Source organism: Acartia tonsa, chromosome 1, assembly GCF_053477335.1.
Source record: "Acartia tonsa isolate MP-2025a chromosome 1, ASM5347733v1, whole genome shotgun sequence".
Taxonomy (NCBI): Eukaryota; Metazoa; Arthropoda; class Copepoda; order Calanoida; family Acartiidae; genus Acartia; species Acartia tonsa.
Window position 1 is genome coordinate 9968059 of NC_137260.1, and position 27490 is coordinate 9995548.

Genomic DNA, 27490 nt, shown 5'->3' on the forward strand with positions numbered 1-27490 from the left:
ACATGCAAAGGCAAGATCTTATATATGCTTAGCATCAAATGTTTTCGTCATGATTTATTTTAATTTAAGGATTTATCTTATATATGTGCAATATTTGAAACTTATTTTACAACAATAAAAATAAATGAAAATGCAAATATTCTTTTTGAAAACAATAGCAATGTAGAATATCAAATAGAAACAATTACATAAAAACAGCATTCATCAGGGAGGGAGGGAACATTGGGCTGTTTATTACACTAGTCCCCAAATTTTTATAATAACAGTTTCTTGTATGTTGGCTCAATATCTTTTGGAATTTCATTAAATTTTGATTGATTTGTTCATTAATTGGGTGTCCATACGTTTAAACCACTAATTATATTCTACAGAAGGCGTATTATCATTGGGGACATAATTCAATTTATCGGGCATAGTCTTATTCCTTTAGATTCCTGGCATTCATAAAATCATTTTTAGAACATTTTTAAAAAATCTGCAAAATATCAAAAGTTTATAAATGTACTTTTTTTTTATTTAGCTTAAGATTTTAATAACAGCTAAACCGATTTAGTTCTCCATTCTAGGTAAGCTTCAATAGGGCTTGGGTTGGTATTATGTTTTCATTTCAATATTTGACTGAAAGAAAAATACATATCAATAAATAAACAGATAACTAAACTTTCAAGACAAATAGACAAAGCAAAACTAATCAATTTTGACACAATGTCCTATCTAGTTATATTAATAATTTCAACTTTGATTCTATACTGTACAGAAGTAAAGATATAAACCTTGGTAGGGATCTAAAGGGATAAGACAATAGCCTGTAAATCGATTTACATTCCCAATGATGATACCCCTTCTGTAGATTAGAACTAGTGGTTGAAACTTTAGGACACTCAACTTCATGAACCAAACAATAAAAAGTCCCCAAAGTTGTTAAGTCAACGAATAGAAAATTGTTATTATAAAACTTTAGGGACTAGTGAAATAAACAGCCTAATGTCCCCGCCCCTCCCAGTACCCTTGGACTAATAAGTTTCATAAGTAGGACATTAAAAATTTAGAGTAGATGTGCTCTAAAAAGAAAGGCAACACATACATAAACAAGGATGACAACATCCATAAAAGCGAAGCACTTAAACGGTAGGACAAACGGACATGAACACTTGTATAGTGTCAGAACTGAATAATCAGAATATAAAAGTATCGAAAGAGTCAAATCAAAATTGTAAGTAAAATTGTTGAAAAACTGCTTGATACAGGATAATGTTTTGGACATACTTACATTTTTAGGACTTGATTATAGAGTTGCTTTGCTTATACTATTGTTCTTTGTTGTCCCAGGAATCAATATACCAAAAATCAGATCAAACGGATAATTAGATCACATAAAAATTTGTTGTTAAAAAAGTAGAAAAATCAACATTTTTAAAATGGACATACGGACATTTTGGTAATGATTATAGAGTTGCTACGCTTTCTAAATCGTACCTAACTACTACAGGAATCATCATGCAAAGTTTGAAATCAATAGGACAATTCTAACATGTTAGGCATGTTAACGAATAAAAGCTATCTATCTCGGACGGACCGACCCTAATTATAGAAAAGCTTCGCTTTTAAAAAGAAATGTATCCTATATTGTGCTATCATATTTATCGTCTACTATTTCACTCCTTTCTCTAGAAAATAATAATGCTTGATGTGCATTGAAAATAATCAAAAATGCTGATAAATAATGATAGCTTACTTACTTACAAAAAGTAATAAAGATACTAAAAAGCAATTGGGAGAAAAAGTAGCTTGTAAATTATTATGCTAAATTTCAGGAATAAGATATAACCAACAAGCAAAATAAATTTAAAATAATATTTAGTGGGAAGATGTAAAGGTCATAAATTGTGTTTATTCCCAACGACACCAATTTTTTTTCGAATTAATTGCGTTGTTGGTATAAGCTGGCTAAATTTTCTTCATTGCATTTATTAAAACACTTTAATTCATTAAATCGTTTATGTTATTGCAAAAAATTATGAACCTTATCCATGATCTTTTAAAAAAAAATTTTTTTAAATGAAGAGAGCTAATAACATGGCTTATTGTAATTGTATACATGCTTCATAATTCATAATAATTTAGAGTGATAACAAGAATGATAATATCCATGGGTATAGTACAGCAATAATATGACTGCTAGTCAATGGTATTACACAAAATTACTCCTCCTGTAGATTACAATTTTTGGTTGAAAGGTTTGGACACTCATCTTAATTAAAAACTAATAAAAAATGAATAGAAGTACAAAAAGTTGTTAAGCCAATGAATTAGAAAACGTTATTAGACAATTTTGGGGACTATAATGAACCGCCCATTGTCGTCTTTCTTTCATTTTACTTTTATAATTAAGAAAAATAATCTATTTCAGTTTTATAATGAATAATAAAATAAAACTTAACAACATATTCTAAGAACTAAAACTGCTAATTTGACAATTAATTTTCAAATCAAGAATTTAAAATACGAATAAGTTAAGTTGAAAAATTTAATATTTTATAATGAAATAAAATATAGCTCTTTTCCGTTTATTAAAATTATGAATTTACTTGAGTGTCTTTTGTACTTTATTTGATATCGAATGTTTGTGGATGTTATGACAGGTGAAAAATTGGCGTCAATTTAGGTTGCTAACATGGACATAATTTAATAGTCAGTTTGTTATCTAGTAGGAGGGGAGAAAATGGGGGAAATCGTTATTTTAGAAAGCTACAAGGTTCACTTTGTTAGGGTACATAATAATATTGTGTAAGATCCATTAATAATAAATCCATTAGTATTTTTCTATACTAAATATTACAAAGCTCGGTTCTAAAAATGTGCATTTCCCACCTGGCTTTAATTTCTCCTTATTTCTAAATATTATGCTTAAAAATTTCTCCATTTGTAAGCAGTCACTAGCTCTATAACTATGATCCCTACGTTTGTTTATCCATAAGCATAACAAAGTCTATGGCAATGATTGACTGTAATAAATAATTTTTCTTTGTATATTCATTTCTTATGATATTATTTAACGCTATGCTTTACTCCGCCCCTAGCCAATAAGATTTATTAACACCCTTAGATTTTCTTAAATGTAGTATGTTCATCTTTTGAGGTCACCATTCTAAAAAAATGCTTTGAACAATCTGAACAGGGCCCCTTAAAAGCTCATTTCCGTGCAATTTCTTTACCAAAAAATTGCAAGAAATGAGCATTCCTGAAAAATTTACAGTACCTATTGGGTCCTGCCGAATGAAAATTATGAAAGACAGAAAATCCAGCACTTAGCTAAAGATTTGGATATTTTTTAAAATTATTTTTTTTTCTTTTTACTGATTTTTGAATAAAAATGAAGGAAAGTGTCATTTTTTGCAGTTTATTCAATTTATTGTTTTATTTATTGCTTCCATGTATTTAGCATGTTTCCGTATTTTTATGGATTTTTTCTTTTTTGGGGCCTTGTCTTATTTTTAGCGTAGCATCTCTGCAAGTAGTTCTAATAACTATTTTGGTGAATTTAACAAAAAATAGAAGAATGATTTGGCATGTTCTTCGTATTTTCACAGTAGCTTGTCTCCTATTTTTAGCCCCTACGGGGGGCTCTAACCCTTCGGGACTAATTGCCTAACACTGCGGGGCCATCACCTAACCCAATATAACCCAACCTAACCTACAGATTTTGTGTTATATTTTATTTATAGATTAGATATAACTATTAAAGTTTTAATGAATGTTATTATTACTTGAAATGTTTAAAATTAAAATAATTAATTTTTGTTTTTTCTTAATACTCAACTTTTCAGCTTTATTTGGTGGAGTGCTTATGTAGATTGTATTTTACTTAACCCTTAACGGTCGGGGGGGGGGGGCGTTGAACGCCCCCCCCCCCCATCCGGTTTTTTCTATTTCATTTTCTGTGTGTGAAAGATAAAGAGCCAAAACTGCTTGACATTTTAAGTGTGGGTATGAGACATAACTGAGAGTTGAATTTTTTTGAATATCTCCATCCTGGCGGGCACAGGATGCCAGCAAACCTGGCAGGGTCATCCAGGTAAAGAGCAAAAATATTTTTTTGACTTAAACAAAGCATTTTATCTTACCAAAATAATAAAATATCCTCTAATACTACATCCTCATATTAAATACAGGTGTTCAAGTCAATTTTAGGTTCCAGGTATGATCCTGCAGGTCCTGATCCTCCAGGTCTCCAGAAATCTCTAAAAGGCTCCTGTGGCCGCAATTTTTGACTTAGAGACTTCAAATTTCAAACTTAAGATTATCTTACATGTCTACATAATGTATTAAAATTTCATAAAGATCCGCCGCCGTTTTCCCGCCGACTGCCGACTGCGGCGGCTTGCAGTTGCCAAGTACAGCTGCGGCCGCTGAAATTATATTTTGATATTTCAAATATAAAATTTACATAAAGATAAACATTTTCAGCAAAAAAAATTTTTATTCTAGCTCCAAAAATAAAAAAATTACAGCCGTTTGAAATTTATAAGTAAAAAAGGACCTAAAAACAAAGGTTGTTAAATAAAAGGGTGAAGGAAGCGAAAATTGACCTTGATTTACTTTAGGTCGAAAATTCATCATAACACAGGGGGCTTGCACAAAAATTTTTAGCCCTCTAGCTCTAAAAGGAACTGAGATAATATGGGGGGCGTTGAACGCCCCCCCCCCCCCCCGACTGATTAAGGTGCGGCAAGGGGCCCGACTGTAAGGGGTTAAGCGGCTTTTCTATTTTTTCTATTTTCTCTACAGGGGTTGTTGTAAGCTTTGCGGGTATAAATAAAAAGTAAGGTCTCCCCAGATAAATTGGTTGAAAGAGTCTTTACATACCCCCCCATCCTCCCTCTCATATTCTGGTTTTAATAAAAAGAAGTTCACTAATATGTAAAATCAAATGTATTATGCTGATATAAATTTATGAATAATAATCATTAGGTTGCATTTCATATTTCTAAAAAAAACTGATATATATGAGAATAATATCATAATATCTAGATTACCACACAAGTGAGTAATAATTTATCCAAATTCCACACTAATGTTAATAATTAATATAAAAATTAGTTATTATATTATACTGACTTATCTAAAGTACAGTTTTTTTTCATTTTTTAATTGGAAAAACTATTTTTACAAATATATATAAATTAGAAAAATCAATTATATGATAAAGATTTTTTCAAATAGAGAGGAAGAACACTTTGTTTTATATCTTTCTGTATTAGTTAGTTCAACTTTGATTTTAGAAAAGCAGTTGATTGAATGACGAAAAACTATAATTTATTAATCCTTTAATAAACAAGTAAATGAAGAAACCAAAGAATCGCAGCAAGCAAAATAAAGGAATAAGACAATTGCCAATAAATTTATGATGGTACACAAAATTACTCCTTATTTAGATTACAATTAATGGTTGAAATGTTTGGACACTCAGCTATATAACCAACCAATAAAATTCAATAAAAAAAAACCAAAGTTGTTAAGCAAATGAATAAAAAAAACGTTATAATAAAACTTTGGGGACTAGTTTACAAAATGCCACTAACCTGAACTTCTCCTCTGTATATGAAGTGTAGTACATGGTTAATGTGCGGGGAGCGGATACCAGGGGGCAGGATTATCACGGGGTGCGGCGTAGGGTGGGAACTAAAAAGAAAAATTAAGATTGAAAAACTTAAAGAAAATAGTAACAAATATGAAATTTGTTTATTAAGATCTCGCTAAATACTGAACCATTAAAGTTTTCAATTTTAGGTAATCTGCATACGGTTCACGGGTTGATTGTAAAGCTATTTTTCTGCACTTAATTCTCCCTTTGGAATACTGAACCCCCACTTGCAATGCTAGGGATTAAGCTACTTATGATTTAATTGCTAGCATTCATTATTGATTTCCTTTAAAATGAAATATATAATTTTTCCCCCTTTTTTTAATTTTGGGCATTTAAACCAAATTTAACCTTTTAACTCATCTGTGGTACTTTAAGGAGAAAAAATATTTTTGGACTTGTACTTTTAAAATCGGAAAAGTAAAAAAGTAATGCCCCTTTAAATTTTATGATTTTACAGTTCTCATATATGACGTTAGAATTTTAATTTTCCATAAAAAATATCAATATTTTTTTTTATTTTCAAAAACAGAAAATTAGAAGAGGCTTAATTTACACAAAATTTTGATTAAAAAGAATATTTTCTATGAAAAGCTTGTGTAATAAAAGCGGATGTTAAAAAAGTATTTAATTAAGAGACAGTTAATGATATAATTTCTAATAAAATAAGGTACATCATTATTAGCTAAATATTGTTAACATAATTAAACTATACAACTTGGATTTGGTTAGAAGGTTGCGAATAAAATAGTGTAATTTAAGTAAATTTAGTTAATTTGTGAGGAAAAGCATAATTTTCTATCGATATACATATATCAATTAAGACCTTACGAGGGACTGATATAAGCATTTTCCAATTAATCAATCCATTTCTGAGATCATTTAAAAGACTACAGAAACCAGGGTTCGACAGCCGCGAGTAAGCCGCGTTTAATCCTCCGTAAAATCGTCACATCATAACTTTAAAATTCAGCTAAATGTCTAATGTCTAAACCTTTTCCTGAAAAGACAATCCATCTTTTTGGAGCCCTAAAAGAAGCACGTTGTATATTTTATACAAAATTGTAAAAAAAAAATAATTTACCTGAAAACCACCTCAAAGTATGGGGAAGAAGCGCCTAACAGAATTTTATGCGCCTTTGGAGATTAATCTTTCAATTCAAGCGAGATGAAAGGGGATGACTCAAAAAATGACTGCTTCGTGTTACATAAAATAATGTTTTGAATTTGAAAATTAAAAGTTTTAAGTTTAATCTTGAATTTAACCAATTTAAATGATACTTATGATCGAAAATTACTCTTTTATAGCTTCAAGCCTAAGAATAAGGATTTAAAATTACAATACCTATCCTGAAAGGTTATATTAAGAAGGTAAATTATGAAGTATACTCAAAATAGACATGAGAAAGCCGGGTTTGGATAATTACAGGGATCTTAAGGGATAAGACAATGGCCGATAAATTACTGTATATCCCCAATGATAATACACAAAATTCCCACTTCTGTAGATTACAATTTGTGGTTCAAACGTTTAGACACTTAACTTAACGAAACAACCAATCAAAATTCAATTCAAAGTCTCCAAAGTTGTTAGACCAACGAATAAGAAAAAGTTAGTATAAAACTTTGGGGACTAAACAGCACATTGTCCCCTAACTCCCTGGGATAATTAATTACCTCTATGAAATACAAACATTCTATATATTTATCAAATTACAGTAGCATTGGCTTTTTAGGTAAGCAAATCCCTTGTTGTAAGGATTGTTTTGTAAGCATTTTTACAGAGTTATGGTCAAATAAAGATCAAACATATAATAAGCTAACGGACTTTACGGAAATTGAAAGATTCCTTGATGGTAGTAGCCACATCAGTGGCAGTGTCTCCTACACAGACAAGAGTAACATCAGCGAATGACTCGCTGGCCAGGATCTTGTCCATCACTGCCAGCATGTGGTTCTAAATAACAAGAAATAGTATGTTCATTGTGAAGCTTTTTATATTGCCTTTAAAAAATGACGTCATACTGGCCTACCATTAGGCAATTAAATTGTATACTGGCCTGCCATTGGTAATTTAGTCTGTGTATTGGCCTACCATTGTCATTTTAGTTTGTGTATTGACCTATCATTGGTCATTTGTAAAGTATGACGTAATTTTTTGTAGGCACTTTAAAAAAAGATAACTTTAAACTTTATAAATCCTATACATATTCAATTCATAAAGGGTGAGCAAAAAAATGCGTACCTTTTTAAAATTGAAATTGCGCGGCTTGTGTTAATAGTAGAAAAATACTACGCATACCATTAGAACCGTTAAGAAGTCTATTTTTAGAAAATATAAAAACGATTCCTGTGCTACGCATAGTTTAGGAGCTAAGTGTTAAAATACCCCAAATGACTTAAAACTTGACTTGCGAGTAAATTTTGGGACATTTTACCATCTGGCTCCTAGATTATTTGTAGCACAGAAACCGTTCTTATATTTTCAAAAAATACAGTTCATAGCGGTTCTAACGGTATGCGTAACATTTTTCTACTATTAACACAAGCCGCGCAATTTGAAATTTAAAAATGTAGGCATCTTTTTTTGAAAAATATCTTCTCTAATTTTTAGTTATATTTTAAAATTTACTCGCAAGTCGAGTTTTACATCAGTTGGGACATTTTAACATGTAGCTCCTAAATTATGCGTAGCACAGGAATCGTTCTTACATTTCCAAATAATTTTAGCGGTTCTAACGGTATGCGTGACATTTTTCTACTATTAACACAAGCCACGCAATTTGAATTTTAAAAAGGTACGTATTTTTTTTGCTCACCCTTTATCTATTACAATGATCAAGAAGTAAAAGTAGCCTATAATATAAGATGAAATATTTTTGTGACTGTTAAAATCTCGCTAACCACTGCACTGTACTTATTATTCATTTTAGGGAAGCTTCATATAGATCACGGGATGAATATGATATTTATTTTAAAATAAAATGAAGTCTTGTATGCTATAGTTTGAAGGTAGTTCCGTTTTTTTTTTATTGATCATTAATATGTAAGCTAACTTGTGATTTTACAGAGACGGTCAGACTAACGGACAAACAGACATACAAATTTAAGAATAAAGTAATTACCTCGTGATTTCGCCATTTTAGGTTATACAGTGTATCTTCCATTTCTAACATTTTGGGGTTTAAAAACACTTATTTCAAAATATAATTTTTTGGACCACCTTTTCTTTTACATAATGCTTCAGCAACTTTTTAGTTATATTATCTGAAATGAAATTATAAATATATTGAAAGATTAAAGTAAAAACAAAAAGGACAATATGATATCACATGGAGATACGGCCCTGTAACTCCAGTAATTCATAATTATTAAACTTTTTTTTGAAAATATTTCATCTTCTTTTAATAATCTTATTATACTACGTTGTAAGTTTTATTTGTCTGTAGTTAAGATTTCAATAAACAGAACCTATTGAGTTATCCATTCTATAAAAGCTTCATATATATCCCGGGAAGGTTTTGGGCTTTTATTTATAAGTCTTTGGTTGGTTTCAGGCTATTTTTCTGCTACACCTTAGAGTTTAACTACATAACTTCTTTCATTTGTTGTTTAAATTATATGCGTTATTTTTTACAAGATAAAAAATCAAGGATTTAAAAGGTTACAGCTTCAGAGAAAAACACAGTTTATGCTTTAAAAAAAAGATTGATTTATGAATTTTTAACAAATAAAGTTTCAAAAGAGACAAGGTATCTGTAAAAAGCAAACTAAGCAACTGAGAGAATAGTTGAGAAAACTCGGCGCTTAATGACCACAGCTTTTTAGCGCTATTATTTACATACATATGTATATACAATTACACATACATATACACACACACATAAACAATTATATATTTGAACAATATTGGTGGCTACACTGTAGATTTACTAAAATGTACTGCATAATAGGAAATCCAAGTAATTTACCATGTTGTAGGCCATATATTGTAAAAATCTTAAAAATTCTAAAATTAAATACTTTTTCTATGTTAATGCAATTTAAACTTAAAACTTAATAAACTTAATATCTAGTGATCTAAAGGGATAAGACAATGGTCGATAAATTGACGTACATCTCCAAAAGTGATACACAAATTTACTTCCTCTGTAGATTACAATCAGTGGTTAAAACATTTGGACACTCAACTTGATGAACCAACCAATCAAAATTCAATAGAAATCCCCAAAGATGTTAAGCCTACGAATAAGAAAACGATAATATAAGACTAGTGTAATAAATAGCCCAATGTCCCCTGCCTTCCTGTCCTTTATCTGCAGTATAAGGGAATCTAATTATTACTTAAAAATCGTTGAAGATGGGCCAAATAATCTTAAATACTGAAGTTCGAGTTGTACAAAAAATAAAAGTAAGAGTGTGACAATAATATGTGATATAAATACATGCAATTAACACATATAAAAACAGCATTTTATAAAAAATACTAAGTTATTATCAAGAAAAGTTAAAAATAAAATGTATATAAAAAGTCTAAAAATTCTTGAATGTACAGAGCAAAATTGATATATGTACATAGATAAAAAAAAAGTAAGAAATTTGTTTCTATATTTTTTCAGATTGAAATTTTGGCACTAAATTTAAATATTAGCGTCATTGTCTGTGCACTATTTCTATTAATGGTGAGAAAAGTTGGAGAGGAGGGAATAGAATTAAGAGAGAGAGAGAGAGAGAGAGAAAGGGAGAGAGAGAGAAAGGGAGAGAGAGAGAAAGGAAGAGAGAGAGAAAAAGAGAGAGAGACAGAAAGAGAGAGACAGAGAGAGAGAGAGAGAGAGAGAGAGAGAGAGAGAGAGAGAGAGACAAAGAGAGAGACAGAGAGAGACAGAGAAAGAGAGAGACAGAGAAAGAGAAAAAATAGAGAGAGAAAAAGAGCCAGAGTAAGGAGAGAGACGGAAATTCAACTGAGAGACAGAGAGATAAATAAAAAGAAAAATAGATAGATTAACAGAAATTAATGAGAAGATAATTTAAATTGTAAATCTTCCTTGTTTTTTTAAAGGGGTTACAATTTTAAAAGCTATTTTAGATTTGAATTAATATCTGTATCATATTCAGTGATTAACTTACAATAACTGAAACAGATTGAAATATTTATTCGTTGCAAATATTAAAGATCTTTGTTTTTAGTTTGTTACTGATGTGTTATAGATGTTATTGTCCTTGTTAAATTCCTAATTCTCTGTTACCAAAAATATCTGGAAAAATACTTGGCGTATTTTTCGTGTTAAGATTTGTTTAATTATTAAAAATCGAAGCTTTTCTGCTTACAATTAGGGTCTGTCCGTCCAATAAGTGTATAATAGTTGTATGACCCAGAAAACTACATGGCCAAAGAAGTTGAGACCCTTTCGTCTTCTAGCAAATTTCCTTCTGTTCTTTTGTAGGAACTCAGCTGTGTTTATATTTCAGACGCTATTAGCATATTTCAAAGAACCAATAAAAAATCGGGACAGAGTTCCATATTTTTCATGCCCTCTCTATTCTTTTACTTCAATTTCCATCCTTCTGTTCACACTGCACTGTAATATTATGTTTCTTCAAAATTAAAAGGAAAGTTACTCCATATTTGCCGTTATTAGTTTGTCCGTCTGATTAGTTAGGCTTCACTTTTATGGATAATGTTATCCTTGTTAAATAAACACTTAATATTTTATTTGATAGACACGACATCACGACAAAAAAGATGGCATTTAAGTTAAAATAATGCAAAAATAGTAACTTCAAATAGGCTTTGTACCAAATACATATAATACAAAGTAGAATGATGTCTGTCCGTCCGTCTGTCTGTCTGTCCGTCTGTCTGTCCGTCTGTCTGTCCGTCTGTCCGTCCCTTAAGATCTCTGTAACCACTGAACCGATTGGATTCTACTCTTCAGGGAATATACATACTGGTCCTGTGGTGGTTTTAGGCTATTTTCTTGGGGGTAGGGACACCCCTAACCCCCCAAAAAACAAAAATCCCCCCCATATTTTTTTTTGCTGAAGATTTCCTTGGTCCTTATACGAATTTCGCCAAAATTGATCACCTCTTGGGTCAAAGCCTCTAGAGGCTACGGGCGAAGCCGCTAGTATTATATAAAGTAGTAAGCGTTTTTTGTCTGTACCAAAGGATCTCGCTAACCGCTGAACCGATATGGTTCTCCTTTACAATGAAGCTTCTTATAGGTCCAGGGAAGGTTTTAAACTATTTTTAAACTTTACCCCCTCCCCCCCCCCTTATTTTTTTTTACTCTTTTGAAACTCAAAGAGGGAGGTCATTTTCTAGTAAATCCCGTAAAGGTGTGTGTTATAAGGCCTAAAAATAGTAGTAGAACAATAAGGTGCTCTATATATTTGTATTCCCTATTGAATAGAACAATAGGGAAGAAATTTTTTTTTTTTTTTTGATAACCATACCTGGAATATCTTTAAAAAATAAGAAATTTCTATCAAACGCTTTGTTTGGCTCAAACTGACAAAAATAAAAAAAAATATAATTATAATAAATCAACCTGTAAAGAATAGCTTCTTCCTTTGTTTAGTGGTATAGATTGTTCTTAACCTTTACCTTGTACATATAGAAAACATTATTATTATAATTATATTTTTTTTTTATTTTTGTCAGTTTGAGCCAAACAAAGCGTTTGATAGAAATTTTGTATTTTTTAAAGATATTCCAGGTACGATTATCCAAAAAAAAAAAAAAAATTTCCCTATTGTTCTATTCAATAGGGAATACAAATATATAGAGCAACTTATCGTTCTACTACTATTTTTAGGCCTTATAACACACACCTTTACGGGATTTACTAGAAAATGACCTCCCTCTTTATAATGGGATGAGGTCGACCTTTCCCCCTCCTACCTTAAGTGCCACTAGAGGCTTCTTGGGGGCGTACCCGCTAGTTCCTTATAAACAAGACTTCTAAGGTAGTTAGTTATTGAGTAGATGTACATGGGTGTGCTGAATCTTCACAAGAAAATTAAACCATTTTCCTCAATAAAAATTTATATCATCAAAGTAAGTTACAAGAGTAGATGCTCAGCTCACTGTTAAACCAACGAAACAAGTGAGTTAAATTACGGATGCTCATTGATGAATTGTTCATCACAAATAATCAGTCTTGTGTCCTAAATATCAGCCAAGTGAATCAGATTTACCACAGAGCTTTGCGCAAAGACGGCAAACAAATTAAGTAATAGAGTAGCTTTAATACTAAAAAGACAAACCAGGTAGACCAAAAACAACCTGGAGGAGGGAATTCCGGGGTGAATCTATCATCTTTCAGTGATGCCTCTACTAAGGCCCAATCTAAAGAAAAATGGAGAACCATTGTGCGTGGCTTATGCTCTGGTTAGAAGAATATAATGGCGTCAGAAATATTAACACAGTCGCGTCGCTAAAAAAAATTTGCTAGCAGGCGAAAAAGGTTCCCATCACTGGAAACAGGTAGTTGTCTGTGTTAAACATATATTCTTATACATTTATATTCCTAACTTTATCTCTAATAAAAAGTAGTAAGATCTGCTATTATCTCGTTTACCTTCATGAATTCATAGTTTAAGAAAAGCTACTAATAAGCCAAGAGCGGGGTTACTTTGATTTTATTAGTTATATATCACTAGAGACTCGAGGCGTAGCCACTAGTTAGTAATTTTATCATTGGTCATTTTTTTAGATGTTGACATTTTCCAGTTTAATTTCAGTATTATTTATCGAAAAAGGGTTCTAACTATGACGGACAGACAGACGTACTTTTGGGGCTTCTACAAAAAAAAAACATTTTTAGAATAATTTTAAGACGGACATTTAATTCAATCTTTAGTAAGTACATAAACAAACGGGGAGGGGGGGGGGGAGTATTAGGAAAATGAATTGAGGTAGAAAGATAACTTGTAGAGAATTAGAGAGAAAAGGAGAGAGAGAGTGTGAGATAGAGAGAGAGACAGAGAGAAACAGAGAGAGAGAGAGAGAGAGAGAGAGAGAGAGAGAGAGAGAGAGAGAGAGAGAGAGAGAGAGAGAGAGAGAGAGAGAGAGAGAGAGAGAGAGAGAGAGAGAAGAGAGAGAGAGAGAGAGAGAGAGAGAGAGAGAGAGAGAGAGGAGAAAATGAGTAACGAGGGAAAATCGAATCTATAGAATAGTTCCTAAAGCCCCTACTCTTAGAAGATTAACATTACATTAGAGAGACTCAACAAGATAATTTCCTTATGTTACACAGCTATTACACAATTATAGAACTCAACCATTGGTAATTTCTAACCCAAACAAACATTTGACGGAACCAAAATCATATGTTTTCTCATTTCTATGTAAAAATAATCAAATAACGTAATAAATGATATCCAAAAACTGCCTAAACAGATCACAATGTCAAACTTTAATGTACTTTGATAAATTGTATGAGGATTTTCTTTAACTTTTAGAAGAAGTACAATTATATTGCCTAATGCAAATGTATATTTGAATCAAGGGCGGTAAAAAAAAAAACACCAAATGACATTTAGAGTACTAAATTAACATTTTTCTACGTAGGTAAAGTTTCTTTGAAACCTTTCCTAACAATGACAAAGAAAACTGAAAAGAAATAGATAAAAAGAAAGCTCTTTTTTTAACCCACGAAAGAGAAATAAAAAAATATTATATACATTTTTACTTTTTGTCTTTAATTCACTTTTAGTTTAAGTCACAATTGGGTTAACAATTCACTGTTTTAACTATCTTAAAATTTTGCTTTATCATTATGTTTTTATGTATATAGTTTTAAAGATAAAGAAAGCTTGATGTTTCTTCTTTTACTTTGGTTTAACATAACATAACTTAACTACAGAAGTATAAGTTGGAAGAGATAGAGATAGTGAGACGACGCTAGTCACTAGAGAAGAAAAAAAATTGGGGAAGGCAAAAATAAGGAAGGAGCTTTATCTACAAAAGGGGGAGGGGAGGGGGACAAATAGAAGGATAGATAGAGAAGGATAGATAAAGAAGTAAAAACATAGAAAGGAGGAAAGCAGAGAGAAAAATATAAGGATTAGTGAATAGATATATATATATGTGTGTAGTGTATGGGAAACAAAATAAAGAGAGAAATAGAGACACACACACACACACTGACACATACGTACGTATATGGAAAGCAAAGCATAACAAAGAAATGTGTGTATGTGTGTGTTTATGTGTGTATGTAACTTTTTCTTTGTATGTGTGAATGTGTGTGTGTGTGTGTGATAAGAAAGAAAAAAGAATTAGGAAATTGGGGAAAGATGAGAAAAAACGGGAGAGAGAGAAAAATGAGAGGAGGAGAGAGAGATAGGGAAGAAAGCGGAATAGAACAAAAAGCGATAACAAAGAAATATATATTTATATATCTAATATATATACCTATATGTATAGATAAAAATAGAGAGAGAGCTATAAATGTATTTTTATGTAGAGATAAAAGAAATATAGGAGAAAAAGGGAAGATTAACTTGATATGTATTTAAAAGCGAAGCTACATATAAACTATGATTGGTTGTCAGTTTAGATGCGCTATTTATTGATTATAAAGATGCTTTGTTAATAAAATTGTACTTTGTTGTTCTGGGAATCAGTTTTCCAAAAATCAGATAATTAGGATAATTATATCACATAGTTGTCAAAAAGTCAAAAATCAATATGTTTTAAATGAATGTACTGACATTTTGATAACGATTATAGAGTTGCTACGTTTCTAAATCGTACATAACCACTACAAGAATCACCATGCCAAGTTTGAAATTGATAGGATAACTCTAGCATGCCTAAATTAAAGAAAGAAGCTATCCGTTCCGGATAAACGGTTGGACGAACCGACCCTAATTATAGAAAAGATTCGCTTTAAAAAAAGAAAATAATTAGGTATCTTAACTCTTTAAATATTTTTCTCAAAAAGAAAGTCTTATTCTTAAGGGTTTTTTATCTTATAAAAAATTGTATGTTTTTATACTCTGTATAAAAATTACAGCAGATCAAACTATGAAAAAAACTAAATGTATATAAATAGCTTTTTCAATCAGTATGATAGATTAACATTGAGGTTACTTAAATATAACATAATTTAAACCCTTTGCCATAATTGTTTATAAGCAGTTTCGCTTTTTTGACAATAAATATATTTCTATCGTAAATTGCAAAATCAACTTTGATAGTATGCTAAAAGGATCTACTAATAGACAGTTAGATAGCTAAGTGGAAATGGCATATAGCTGCGCTATTAAACAATGTTATTTTAGTTGGAATGTGGAAACATCCGACACTGTTGGTAGTATAATGTATAGAATGGGGTAAAAAAAGGTTTCTTAGTTTTTCTTGGAAACCAACAAAATTGCGCTTTTAAGAATAGCCAAAGTTAAGTAAAGTTTTTATGTGTTTATTCTTTATACTTTACTAAAGGTTATTTCAATTAGGAGGTCGATGTTACCTTTCATGGAATAGATATAAAAAAAAACTCTTTGGGAACTATATGTAGCTCATGGTAAAGTAGAGCCAAATCGGTCCAGCGGTTAGCTTTATTTAACATGGTTATGCACCTGGCATTTAAGGAGCTCAATAATTGAAGTATGCTTTAAACCAACCCAATATTAAAAAACTAGAACTTAATCGGTTCAGAGGTTACTACTTATCATTTTACTACCAAAAAATCTTACTACTTTATGTAAAAGGATGGAAATAGTTTTGATATTAACTTCGCGTTATTGCTAATAATTATTAAGTTGAATTGTATAAACTTTTCTGAATTATATTGAAATCCTTCTTTATCTCTCCTCCCTCTTTTTTTCTCTTTCGCTCTCTCTCTCCTTCTCTCTTTTCTATTATCTCTTTCTCTCTCCGCCTACTTTCTCTTTATTATCCCTCGTATTTTCTTATCTTCTCTCCGTTTTTTCTCCCCATTTTTTTTCCTCTCTATTTTTTCTTCCCTCTAATTTCTTATCTCTCTCTCTATCTATTTTTCTTTATTTTCTTTCTTTCTCTCTAAATGTACATAGAGTTTGGGTGAGATAAGATAAGTTTAAGGAAAAAACATTCGAACAAGACAGAATAAGATTAAAATAAAACTGTTAATTTAATTTTTATATGTTACTTCGTTCAGAGAAACTTTATAGGTGCCCCGTGTTAGATTTTTACCGTAGAGGTTAGGGGTGTAGCCAGTCATATCGTTAGTTTCAAAAACTAATTTACGGCTTCAAAATATTAAAATTGGTCCCAAATATTGCTAAATTCCCTCATTTTCATACGGGGGGTTAATCGTGTGAAAGAAAGGGGTTAAATAGGTATTTGATAAATATTGAAATAGCTATACATTTTCATACGGCCAGGATATCGTTGTAAATCACTAATTATCCCTTTCAAAAACTTAGCTAGACCGTTTGATTTTATTGGGCAATTTGAGTTTTTTAAAAAATAGTGGATTTCTCAAATAAAATAGCCTGTTCATATGATCACGGAACCTTCGCATATTTCTAGCAAAAGTTTTTTTTTGTTGGCTTTTGTCTGAAGCTTAACATTAATAATAATTAATAAATACATAAATTTTTAAAAGCAAAAAAGAAAGATAAATATACGAATTAAACTATAAGAAGCTACCCTGTAAAGGTCAGCTAGATCAAAACAGACGCACACACGCACATTCAACATTTAAAATTTGTGCCGTGTTGTTATTTTTGTTTTTTTGGTCATTAGCTTAAGATTAAGAAATATCTGAACTAGTATCCTATTAGTATTATTATATTATATAGGTTATTTTTTTCTAAATACTTACTCTTCTTATATTTATTTAAGTCTCGTTGTAAAAGATCCCTCCCCTAATATATGATATGATATGTCATCGGTCAACTTTTGCTAAAAGAGGGGGGGGGGGGAGTATAGGTCAAGTGAAAGTTAAATCCTAAAGGGTATTTATATTTCCATCCAAAGTTGCAAGTCAAATATGAATATGAAAGGGGGGGGGGTTAAAATGTATATTGTCCTTGTTCACGTGACTAAGTTGACCCTTTTATCAATATACCTTGTATATTGGGGAATATTAACAAGGATTAAAACATCCATAAAAACTAGTACTGAAACTTTATGACAAACGGATACAGGAAGCAAATGCCTACATTACCAGAAATGAAAAAAGCTATCCGCTTTCTTACGGATTGACCAGCCCTAATTATAAAAAAGCTATTGTTCTGTAAGATTAAAACGATTTCTGAAACTGTATAACAAACGGATAATAACACTTAAATAGTTTCAGAATAGTCGATGGAATCAAATGCCTAAATTACCAAAAAAGCTATCCGTTTTTTACAGACGGACAAACTGACCCTAATTATAGAAAATTATTGTTCTGTATGAAGATCTCATATTTCTCATGTGAGTTCAGTTAAGTTGACCCTTCCAGTTTCCCTTCCTTAATCAGGTGACATAAATAAATAAATTTTTCCTCCCCGCCCCCCCCCCCAAAAAAAAAAAAATATTGTACAGCGATTAAGCGAAGATATGTTAATTTTATTTACCATAAAAACGAGTACTTTTAAGTCAAGTTTTTATTTCTATATAATTACTGACCCAACGGTTTGAAATAGATATTTATCGCATTGTGCCGTATATGTAATTTAGAAGCCATATTGGAATAGATATTTATCCTATTTATTAACGAGTACTTTTTTTTTAAGTCAAGTTTTTATTTCTATATAATTACTGGTAACTGACCCAACGGTTTGAAATAGATATTTATCGCATTGTGCCGTATATGTAATTTAGAAGCCATATTGGAATAGATATTTATCCTATCATATTATAGACAACTGACATTATTCTTTTATTTTAGTAATTATGGGAAAATTGAAACAAATTTAAAATGCACGGAAAAATGTCTATAAAAAAAACTTAATTATGAAATAGCTTCGCTCCAAAAAAAATAAAATACTGAAGGGAAACAAACTAATCTAAAATCTTAAATATATATGAACATAGCTTTGTAAGTATGTCTGTCCGTCCAGGCGATAAATTTAATTCAAAAAATAGATATTTATCAAAAAAACCGTATATAGTTATTCCGAATTTTACGATTTGTATTTAATAAAAGATAGACAGACAAAAAGAAAGCACTAAAATTATTAAAGTGATTATCTAAATTTGGTTACTATCATCATATCTTTGTATAATTGGTCAAAAAGCCTTCATAAAACTCCTAGGAAAGTACTACAGAGTACAGACGATATTTTTATTTACCATAAAAACGAGTACTTAAGTCAAGTTTTTATTTCTTTGTATGTAGATTTCTAGAATGATATCTATTTTTTTTAATAAAAAAAATTAAATCGACTTATATCGACAAATTACGGCTTTGTGAAAAAAAACTAAAGATATATTTTAAATTTTAAAAATTAAAATCCACGGAAAATGTCTATAATATGTTAAAAGTAAAAGTACTATAGAAACTATTTTTTGAAGCGAAGCTATTTCTGATTTATTTACATAAATAAAAACGAAAATGTCTATAATATGTTAAAAGTAAAACTATAGAAACTAACTTTTGAAGCGAAGCTATTTCTGATTTATTTACATAAATAAAAACGAAAATGTCTATAATATGTCTATAATACGATGCGATAAATATCTATTTTCTGAAGCAACATAAAACTAAGATAGACAGACAAAAATCAAAATGTATTTCCGTGAGAAATTAAATCTTGTTGTTTATCTCCCTCCCCCACCCCTCCTTCTAACTAACCATTACATTTACCACGTCCACCAGGCTAAACCAATCTAATGAAATTCTCCCCTCTTTTTATAAGGTTTTAAGTTTTAACACCTGCATTTATATTTCTTACAGATTTTTCTTTCTCATAAATTTAAATGAATTCTATTTCAAATATTATTTTTTCAAGATTATATTAAATATTAAACACAATTTTACGGATATAGGATGTACAATTATACAATTAAAAAACCGTATATAGTTTTACTTACAAAATTAACTTTATAGACTATTGACATTGAGCTATTGATATTCTATGACCACAAAAATAAAAGAAGCAAAGCTTTTATTCTAAGAGTTATATAAAAAAACCGATTTCTTTCAACTGAAGTCAAGTAAAACCCGTATATATATTTTACGGATATAGGATGTACAATTATAATTTCTACTAAAAGTTATCAAATATATTTTTTTGCATTTCTTTCAACTGAAGTCAAAAAAAAACCCGTATATAGTTATACTTACAAAATTAACTGTATTAACGTATTAACGTAAATCCGTAATATCGTTTTATTTTAGAGTTATATAAAAACGATTATATATATAGTTATACTTAATAAATTTAGATTTTATTAATTATTTATAATTTATATCATAAAAATTCAAATCTTAAATCGTAATATCCACGTATGACGTAACTCTCGCAAATCCATCGTATCACCTGAAGAAAAGGGGCGGAGATTTAGTATAAATATCTGTGTTCCGGTCATAGGCAACTCAGTTCATTCAAATATACGAAGCCATATACATAACAACACCAGTCAACCAGTCAACCAGTCAACCAGTCAACATCAAATTTTAATTTATTAGTTTGAATTTTTTAAATAATATTATTTTTGAAAAATTGAAAATATGCCTGTTACAACCAGGAGACAAGCTCTTGCGGCGGCTAACCGTCGCGCTAGAGCGCACGCGGCCGCTAATATAGCGGATCCAGTGTTGATCCTGGGGGACCACATAGTCCATGGTGGTCCTGTTCCGGTTCCTGCTCCTGTTCCTGCTCCAGAAGTACCTCCAGCAGTCCCTAGAGTTCCGCCGCCAGCAGTTCCAGTTAGAGGACCTGTTGGTCCACAGGGACCTAGGGGAGAAGTTGGTCCACCAGGACCCCCTGGAGGACCTCCCGGCCCAAGAGGGGCAAGGGGGCAGGTTGGACCACCAGGACCCCCTGGAGGTCCGAGGGGACCTCCCGGCCCAAGAGGGGCAAGGGGGCAGGTTGGACCACCAGGACCAGAAGGGCAACAAGGACCTATTGGAGCGGATGGACCACCAGGACCACCTGGCGGGCCGATGGGACCTCCCGGCCCAAGAGGACCAATGGGACCTAGAGGCGTGGGGAATGTGGAGAATAATATAACCATAAATAATAACAACACTTATTTTATTATTAATGGCCAGCATGTCCCCATGCCTAACCCAGCACAGCCGCCAATAATTCAAAACAATATTGTTTATATTTATCAGAATTTTAATAATTAATTTGTACATACTATATTAACTTATTAAGTAACTATATATATTGTAATCATATCATCATCATTATCATCAAACTATACTGTAATTATTAATTAACTATATATATAACTATTTCATATTTGTAATTGTATTGTAAATAGAAACTTTAATAACTATATTGAAATTGAATTGTAAATATTATAAAAATAACTTTTGCGTGATATTGTAAAAAATAAATGTGATAGAAACTCAAAATAATACACTTTTTATATTCATTTTTGGTGGATAGTCTTTAGATTTAATTTTATTAGACACTAACACTTTCAAAACGATTCTGGTAACGATTAATTTAATTATAGAGTTGCATGTCAAAAAAAAATCAGTTAATACTTGTGTTTGGATTAGGAACTTCGGATAATTATATCGCATTATTGGATTTACGGCCTAAACTAACCGGCTGCTTATTATATACACTTTTTATATTGGTGGATAGCTTTTAGATTTAATTTAAAAGTTTAAAAATGATTCTGGTAAAAAAGAGAAAAGATTTTTAAAAAAACTTAATTATGAAATAGCTTCGCTTCAAAAATAGAGATTTATCGCATCGTATTATAGACAGCTTTCCGCTTTATTTAAATAAATCAGTTTTTATGTAAATAAATCAGAAATAGCTTCGCTTCAAAAAATAGTTTCTATAGTTTTAATTGTTATAACTTAATTATTAAAACCAGATTTTTTAGCCCCGAGGAGCCGTTTAACTATGAAAGAAATAGCTATCTGTCTTAAAGAACGAACGAATTAAAAAGTAAAAACTTTGTATATTTGTTTTACATAGAAAGAGTAGTTTTTATTGCAAATCAAATATATTTTTTTATCCGTGGACCGTGGATATAGAGTAGACAGAACAGAAAAAGAGTAGTTTTTATTGCAAGTATGGTTGTCTTTTGAAGCATTAAGCTAATAGAAAAACGTTAAAACTAATCCTAAATTTGCCTAAACTTAAAATTGTTTATTTCTTATCAGTTCAGCATAGAGAAAGATTGATTATATTAAGTAGGGTCAAGCGGTGTGTTTTTTTTTCGGTTTGTTGAACCTGCAAATCATAAGGACTTAAACCTAGGACCCAATACTTTTTTACAGTATAATTTGATAAGTTATTTTATGTTAGTTAATATTTAATAGCGGATGAGGAAACAAATACTATGTTTTTTGTTGTTTTTTTTCTGTCAGTCGATTAGAACATGGAGAAAAATGTCATTTAATGAAGGTGGGGAAAAAACTGAGATTGCCCCGCTTTACCCTAAGGTTTAATTATTTAATAAACATGTTTAAACTTTAAAGCTACATTGTGAGATTTTTACAAATTACACCTCTAATTATATAAAGATAGAATATAGATTATTATTATTGTCAACTGTCCTATCCCCTCCTAATATTTATGTTTTTCCCCCTTTTTTTTTGGGGGGGGGGGGAGCTAAACAGATATCCTATTACCTCCTAATATTTATTACATACAACACCAACCCCAATTTTAGGGGGTTACATGGAGAAAATGTTAAAAATTTTGAGATTTTTACAAATTACACCTCTAAATATATAAAGATAGAATATAGATTATTATTATTGTCCACTGTCCTATCCCCTCCTAATATTTATGTTTTTCTCCCTTTTTTTTTTGGGGGGGGGGGGGGAGCTAAACAGATATCCTATTACCTCCTAATATTTATTACATACAACACCAACCCCAATTTTAGGGGGTTACATCATTACATGGAGAAAATGTTAAAAACCATACGTTTCAAGGGCGCGCATTACCACTCCGCGGCTCCGCCCATATTCATAATGAGCGGTGAAAATGGACAAAATTGTAAAATACGTGATAAAACATTTATAACAATCTTTTTCTATATATAACAATATAGTGTATTTCCGTAAAAAGACTCGGACGGAGGGACGTATGGACATACCTTAATTATAGAGTAACAAGGCTTCTTATAATTTCATTTTCATTATGTTTATAATATATATATGAGGGGGGGGGGGGGGTCACGATTAATTTTTAACTTGGGGAGTGGGTAAGAATATCAATAAGATTAATTTTACTTAGGATGCTTGAATAAAAGGGTTACATAATTTGTGGGCGGTTCTTGGGGAGGAGGTAAGATAATAAGATTAATTTTACTTAGGATAAATTTTTAACATGATGCTTAAATAATTTGTGGGCGGTTCTTGGGGCAGTGATTATTTTATGGGCATAATGGCGGTAAAAAAATTGCGTTATGATGGGTGGAGAAAAAAGATTAAATATATTCAAATAAGAGGAGGTCCTGGAAATTTGGTAACCAAGTGGTTAGTGTTCTTGGGGGGGGGGGGTTGGAAATTTGATGCTGAAGTGTTAAAAAATGGGGGGATTTCATTAATCTTACGGAGCGTAACATTTTGCACACAGGTATGATTAATTTAACTTTGTGTAAGAATAAGATTAATTTTACTTAGGATGCTTGAATAAAAGGGTTACATAATTTGTGGGCGGTTCTTTGGGAGGAGGTAAGATTAATTTTACTTAGGATAAATTTTTAACATGATGCTTAAATAATTTGTGGGCGGTTCTTGGGGCGGTGATTATTTTATGGGCATAATGGCGGTAAAAAAATTGCGTTATGATGGGTGGAGAAAAAAGATTAAATATATTCAAATAAGAGGAGGTCCTGGAAATTTGGTAACCAAGTGGTTAGTGTTCTGGAGAACCTGAACAACAGGTCCAGGAGGAGACTGAGACTACAAGCAGTGATGATAATGTTATTGGATCACCTCTGTTCGTAGCTGTGTTCAAACAAAGAAAGCTGGCCTATGAACAAAAACAAGAACAGGAAAGAGCAAAGAGGAAAATTGATGAACTTGCAGTCATGAGATCGGAACTGTATCAAGGACTCAGAAAATGGCGCGTTCAAAATGCCGTAAAACTGACAGACTATTATCAAAAATGGACAAACGATAAAGGAGCACAGAAGAGAGGTTCCAGATCAGCGACACTGGAGCTAATCCATGGAACAGTTGCCAACATGCTTGAAGAAGACCAGTACCCAGCACAAATCAGGGAGCTCTTAGCGAACCTTATTCTTCTGCCTGTAAGCAATTCGAGGGTGGAAAGAATATTTTCCCACCTTAAATTGCTTTTCAGCGAAAGGAGGTATAACCTAAAGGGCCATCTGGTTAAGGAACTTATGTTCCTCGGATTCAATAACCTGGTTCCCAAATCAAACCTCACGGATTTTTTAAGTTAAGCCATGATGAAGATTGTTTTGAGATCAATCATTTAGCAAAATATTGTATTTTTTGTATGAAAGAATAATAAAATGAAATAAACTTATTAAAACAATTGAAAGTAACAGGATCATAATAATGTATTGTATTTGTATTTTCAATTTTGTTTGAACAATATGAAATAAACCTATTATTTATTACAGCTAATTTGTTATTTAACAATCTCCGCTAACCCACCCAACTCGAACTCTCATTGGTCTGTTTGTTTCGTGTCGTCCGACAGATTTTGCGCTCTCCTTGGTTAGGCTCGGAATTGGTAAAGTTAAAGCTAAGAAGATGTCTTTATTTATATTACTAGTAAGTAGTAAAGAGGAGGGAGGGGACTCGAGTATTATTATTATAAAGTCTTCTCCTGTATTTATTTAAATGTATGATTTATGGGGATTACCCACGGAATATGGGGGGGGGGGTGGTGGTAAGTAACTGGTAACATGATATTACGGTCAGCCAAGGTGTTCGTACAGAAATGTTGTAAGAATTATTCTTTAGAAAATTCAAGCTATATTTTAAATTTGAGAACTTAAGTAACTGATATAGATATTATATTAATTATTATAAAAAAAAATTTTGTTTGGTATATTAGATAAATAAATAGCTATTTCTGATCATTGATACATCAAAGTCAAGCAATATTTTGAAAAATTAAGTATCACATATAGATATTATAAAAAAAACTTTGGTTGGTATATTAGCTACTTCTGAATCTGATGCATCATTGTAACCCCCCCCCCCCACGCCAGAATTCATTAACAATATATGTGCACCTGTTTCTCTACTTTGTGTGTGACTCACGTATAAGATATTTTAAGAAATATGATTGGGGGGGGGGGGGGGGGGTTACATAACATTTTTAAAAAATAATACATACGGACAAACTAATAGATAGATATACAGACGAACTACAAGATAGATATACGGACAAACTAATAGATAGATATACAGACAAACTAATAGATAGATATACGGACAAACTAAAAGATAGATATACGGACAAACTAATAGATAGATATACGGACAATCTAATAGATAGATATACAGACGAACTACAAGATAGATATACGGACAAACTAATAGATAGATATACAGACAAACTAAAAGATAGATATACGGACAAACTAATAGATAGATATACAGACAATCTAATAGATAGATATACGGACAAACTAATAGATAGATATACAGACAAACTAAAAGATAGATATACGGACAAACTAATAGATAGATATACGGACAAACTAATAGATAGATATACAGACAATCTAATAGATAGATATACAGACAATCTAATAGATAGATATACGGACAAACTAATAGATAGATATACGGACAAACTAATAGATAGATATACGGACAAACTAATAGATAGATATATGGACAAACTAATGGATAGATAATTAGATTAAGGTTTAATAAAACATTAATTCACAAAAAAATATGTAAGAAAAGTCAAAAGATAAATTAGCAATAACAACTTTGGAGACTTTTTTTCTTTAATTGTGATTGGTTGGTTTATTAAGCATGAAATGCTGCCAAAATGGAAATAAAAAAACAAGCGAAATTAGCAATAAGAACTAAGATTAACTATCTTGATAATCTGGCTACGAGATTGCGTGATGCTATAAAAAAAAACTATTCACCAAACCTATATTATTCAAGTCATAAAATTCTAGTGAGGTCGTAAAACTTATTCGTATGTTAATATTTTCCGGAATTTTTATGATTTTCTGGACAATGTTTGACCGTAAAGATATGTGAACATATTTAGTATTTTACAAATACATCCCAAATCTAGCATAAGTTGACCCCTTCTCTCCGTATGAAAATGTTAGCAGAGGTGTGAAGTCTCAATTTCCGGTCGTTTGAAAATATCGGGGAATTTGTATATTATTAGGGTTATTTTAGTATTTTGAAAATATTGAAAACAGTAACATTTCTCTACGAAATCACCCATCGTTTACGATTTTGAGTATGTTTTGAAAAATACTATAAACTAAAACTATCATTGGGTGTAGCAACTAGTAGTCATTTTATTTAAGTTGTAAGTTGTCTTGTTTCTTTATCTACATACTAGCAGCTTCGCCCCTAGCATCTAGGGGCTTTGCCCCAAGAGGTTCGATCAAACCAATTTTCGTATTTTAGATTTAAAATAAAAAAGACAAAAAAAAAATTAGGGGGGGGAGGAGGGGGTTAGTCGAGTTCGACCCCACTATTTTATTTTTTTTGGGGGGGGGTATTTTTCATTTTTTTGGGGGGGGAGGGTTGGGGTGTCCCACCCCCCAAGAAAATAGTTATAAACCTTCCCGGGAACTATGAGAAGCTACCCTGTAAAGGAGAACCCGATCGGTTCAGTGGTTAGCGAGATCCTTCGCTACAAACAAACAGGATTCTACGTTGGCTGCATCTACGCTGCGAATCTACCACCAACAACATCGGTGCCAAGAGCCAACACCTACAACAGGGAACTACGCCCTGTTTCCAAAGTATCACCGTCATCCACTACCAGCACCAGAGGCCCAGGTTTTCAGTAAAATCGACAATGAAGTCCTACACTCAGCTCCATCTTTTTAATTAGTTTGACAAAGGATCAACCCCTTCCAGCCTGTTTGATCCGGCTATTACTTATCAAGGCTGGCATTGAGCAAAATCCAGGTCCTACCTGGATCTGTCCAGTGTGCAGCAAACAAATTTCTGAACACAGACCATCCGTAGAATGCACCAAATGTAATCTCTGGCTCCATGTGAAATGCTCCAAACTTAAAAACGCAAATGCAAGAAAAAAGCTACCTAACTGGATTGGACCCTGCTGCCCCCCACCCCCCGTTACCCTTCCTTCCCCCCCTCCCCCATCATCAAACCCTCCACCTTCCCCCCCTCCCCCCCGCCTCCACTCTATACCAACACCTCAACTTCCATACAACAAACTAAACATCCTACAGCATAACATCAATGGTCTATCCAGCAAAGTAGATCAACTACTATACTTTATAAGGAAACATAAAATACACATTGCAGCAATACAAGAAACAAAATTTACCATCAACACAAAACCCGCTGATATTAAAGACTACACACTTGTTAGGAAAGATCGCCAAACCAACAAAGGAGGAGGACTCGCCTTCCTTATCCACAGATCCATCCAATTCCAGACTGAAATAACATCTCCAGCACTCGTCAACGATCAACATATTGAAATCCTGACAATAACCATCCCAGGTAGAATGGATGCATTACAAATCAGTAATGTATACATTCCCCCAATCAGCAGCTG

At 31.8% G+C, this 27490-nt stretch overlaps 2 protein-coding genes across 3 annotated transcripts in view; one reads left to right on the plus strand and one right to left on the minus strand.

Annotated features, from left to right (window-relative positions):
• psq (BTB-domain-containing protein pipsqueak) overlaps positions 1–8907 on the minus strand; it is a 53071-nt gene extending 44164 nt beyond the window's left edge. For both annotated transcript variants that reach the window (XM_080151981.1, XM_080151973.1), the window contains exons 1-4: positions 8770–8907; positions 7493–7601; positions 6729–6780; positions 5583–5682 (exon numbers count right to left, since the gene is read on the minus strand). In XM_080151981.1, coding sequence (XP_080008107.1) covers positions 5583–5682; positions 6729–6780; positions 7493–7601; positions 8770–8820 — 312 coding nt within the window. In that variant the 5' untranslated portion in view covers positions 8821–8907. The remainder of the gene's footprint in view (positions 1–5582; positions 5683–6728; positions 6781–7492; positions 7602–8769) is intronic.
• An 11257-nt stretch (positions 8908–20164) lies between these two features.
• LOC145332157 (uncharacterized) lies at positions 20165–21443 on the plus strand. Its single transcript, XM_080177110.1, has one exon. It carries the CDS (start codon positions 20299–20301, stop codon positions 20920–20922), a length of 624 nt encoding a protein of 207 aa, XP_080033236.1. The 5' UTR covers positions 20165–20298; the 3' UTR covers positions 20923–21443.
• The last annotated feature ends 6047 nt before the right edge of the window (positions 21444–27490 follow it).

What these genes read in the sequence shown, in the direction of transcription:
- LOC145332157 (XM_080177110.1), top strand. Translation starts at nt 20,299, where the DNA reads ATGCCTGTTACAACCAGGAGACAAGCTCTTGCGGCGGCTAACCGTCGC.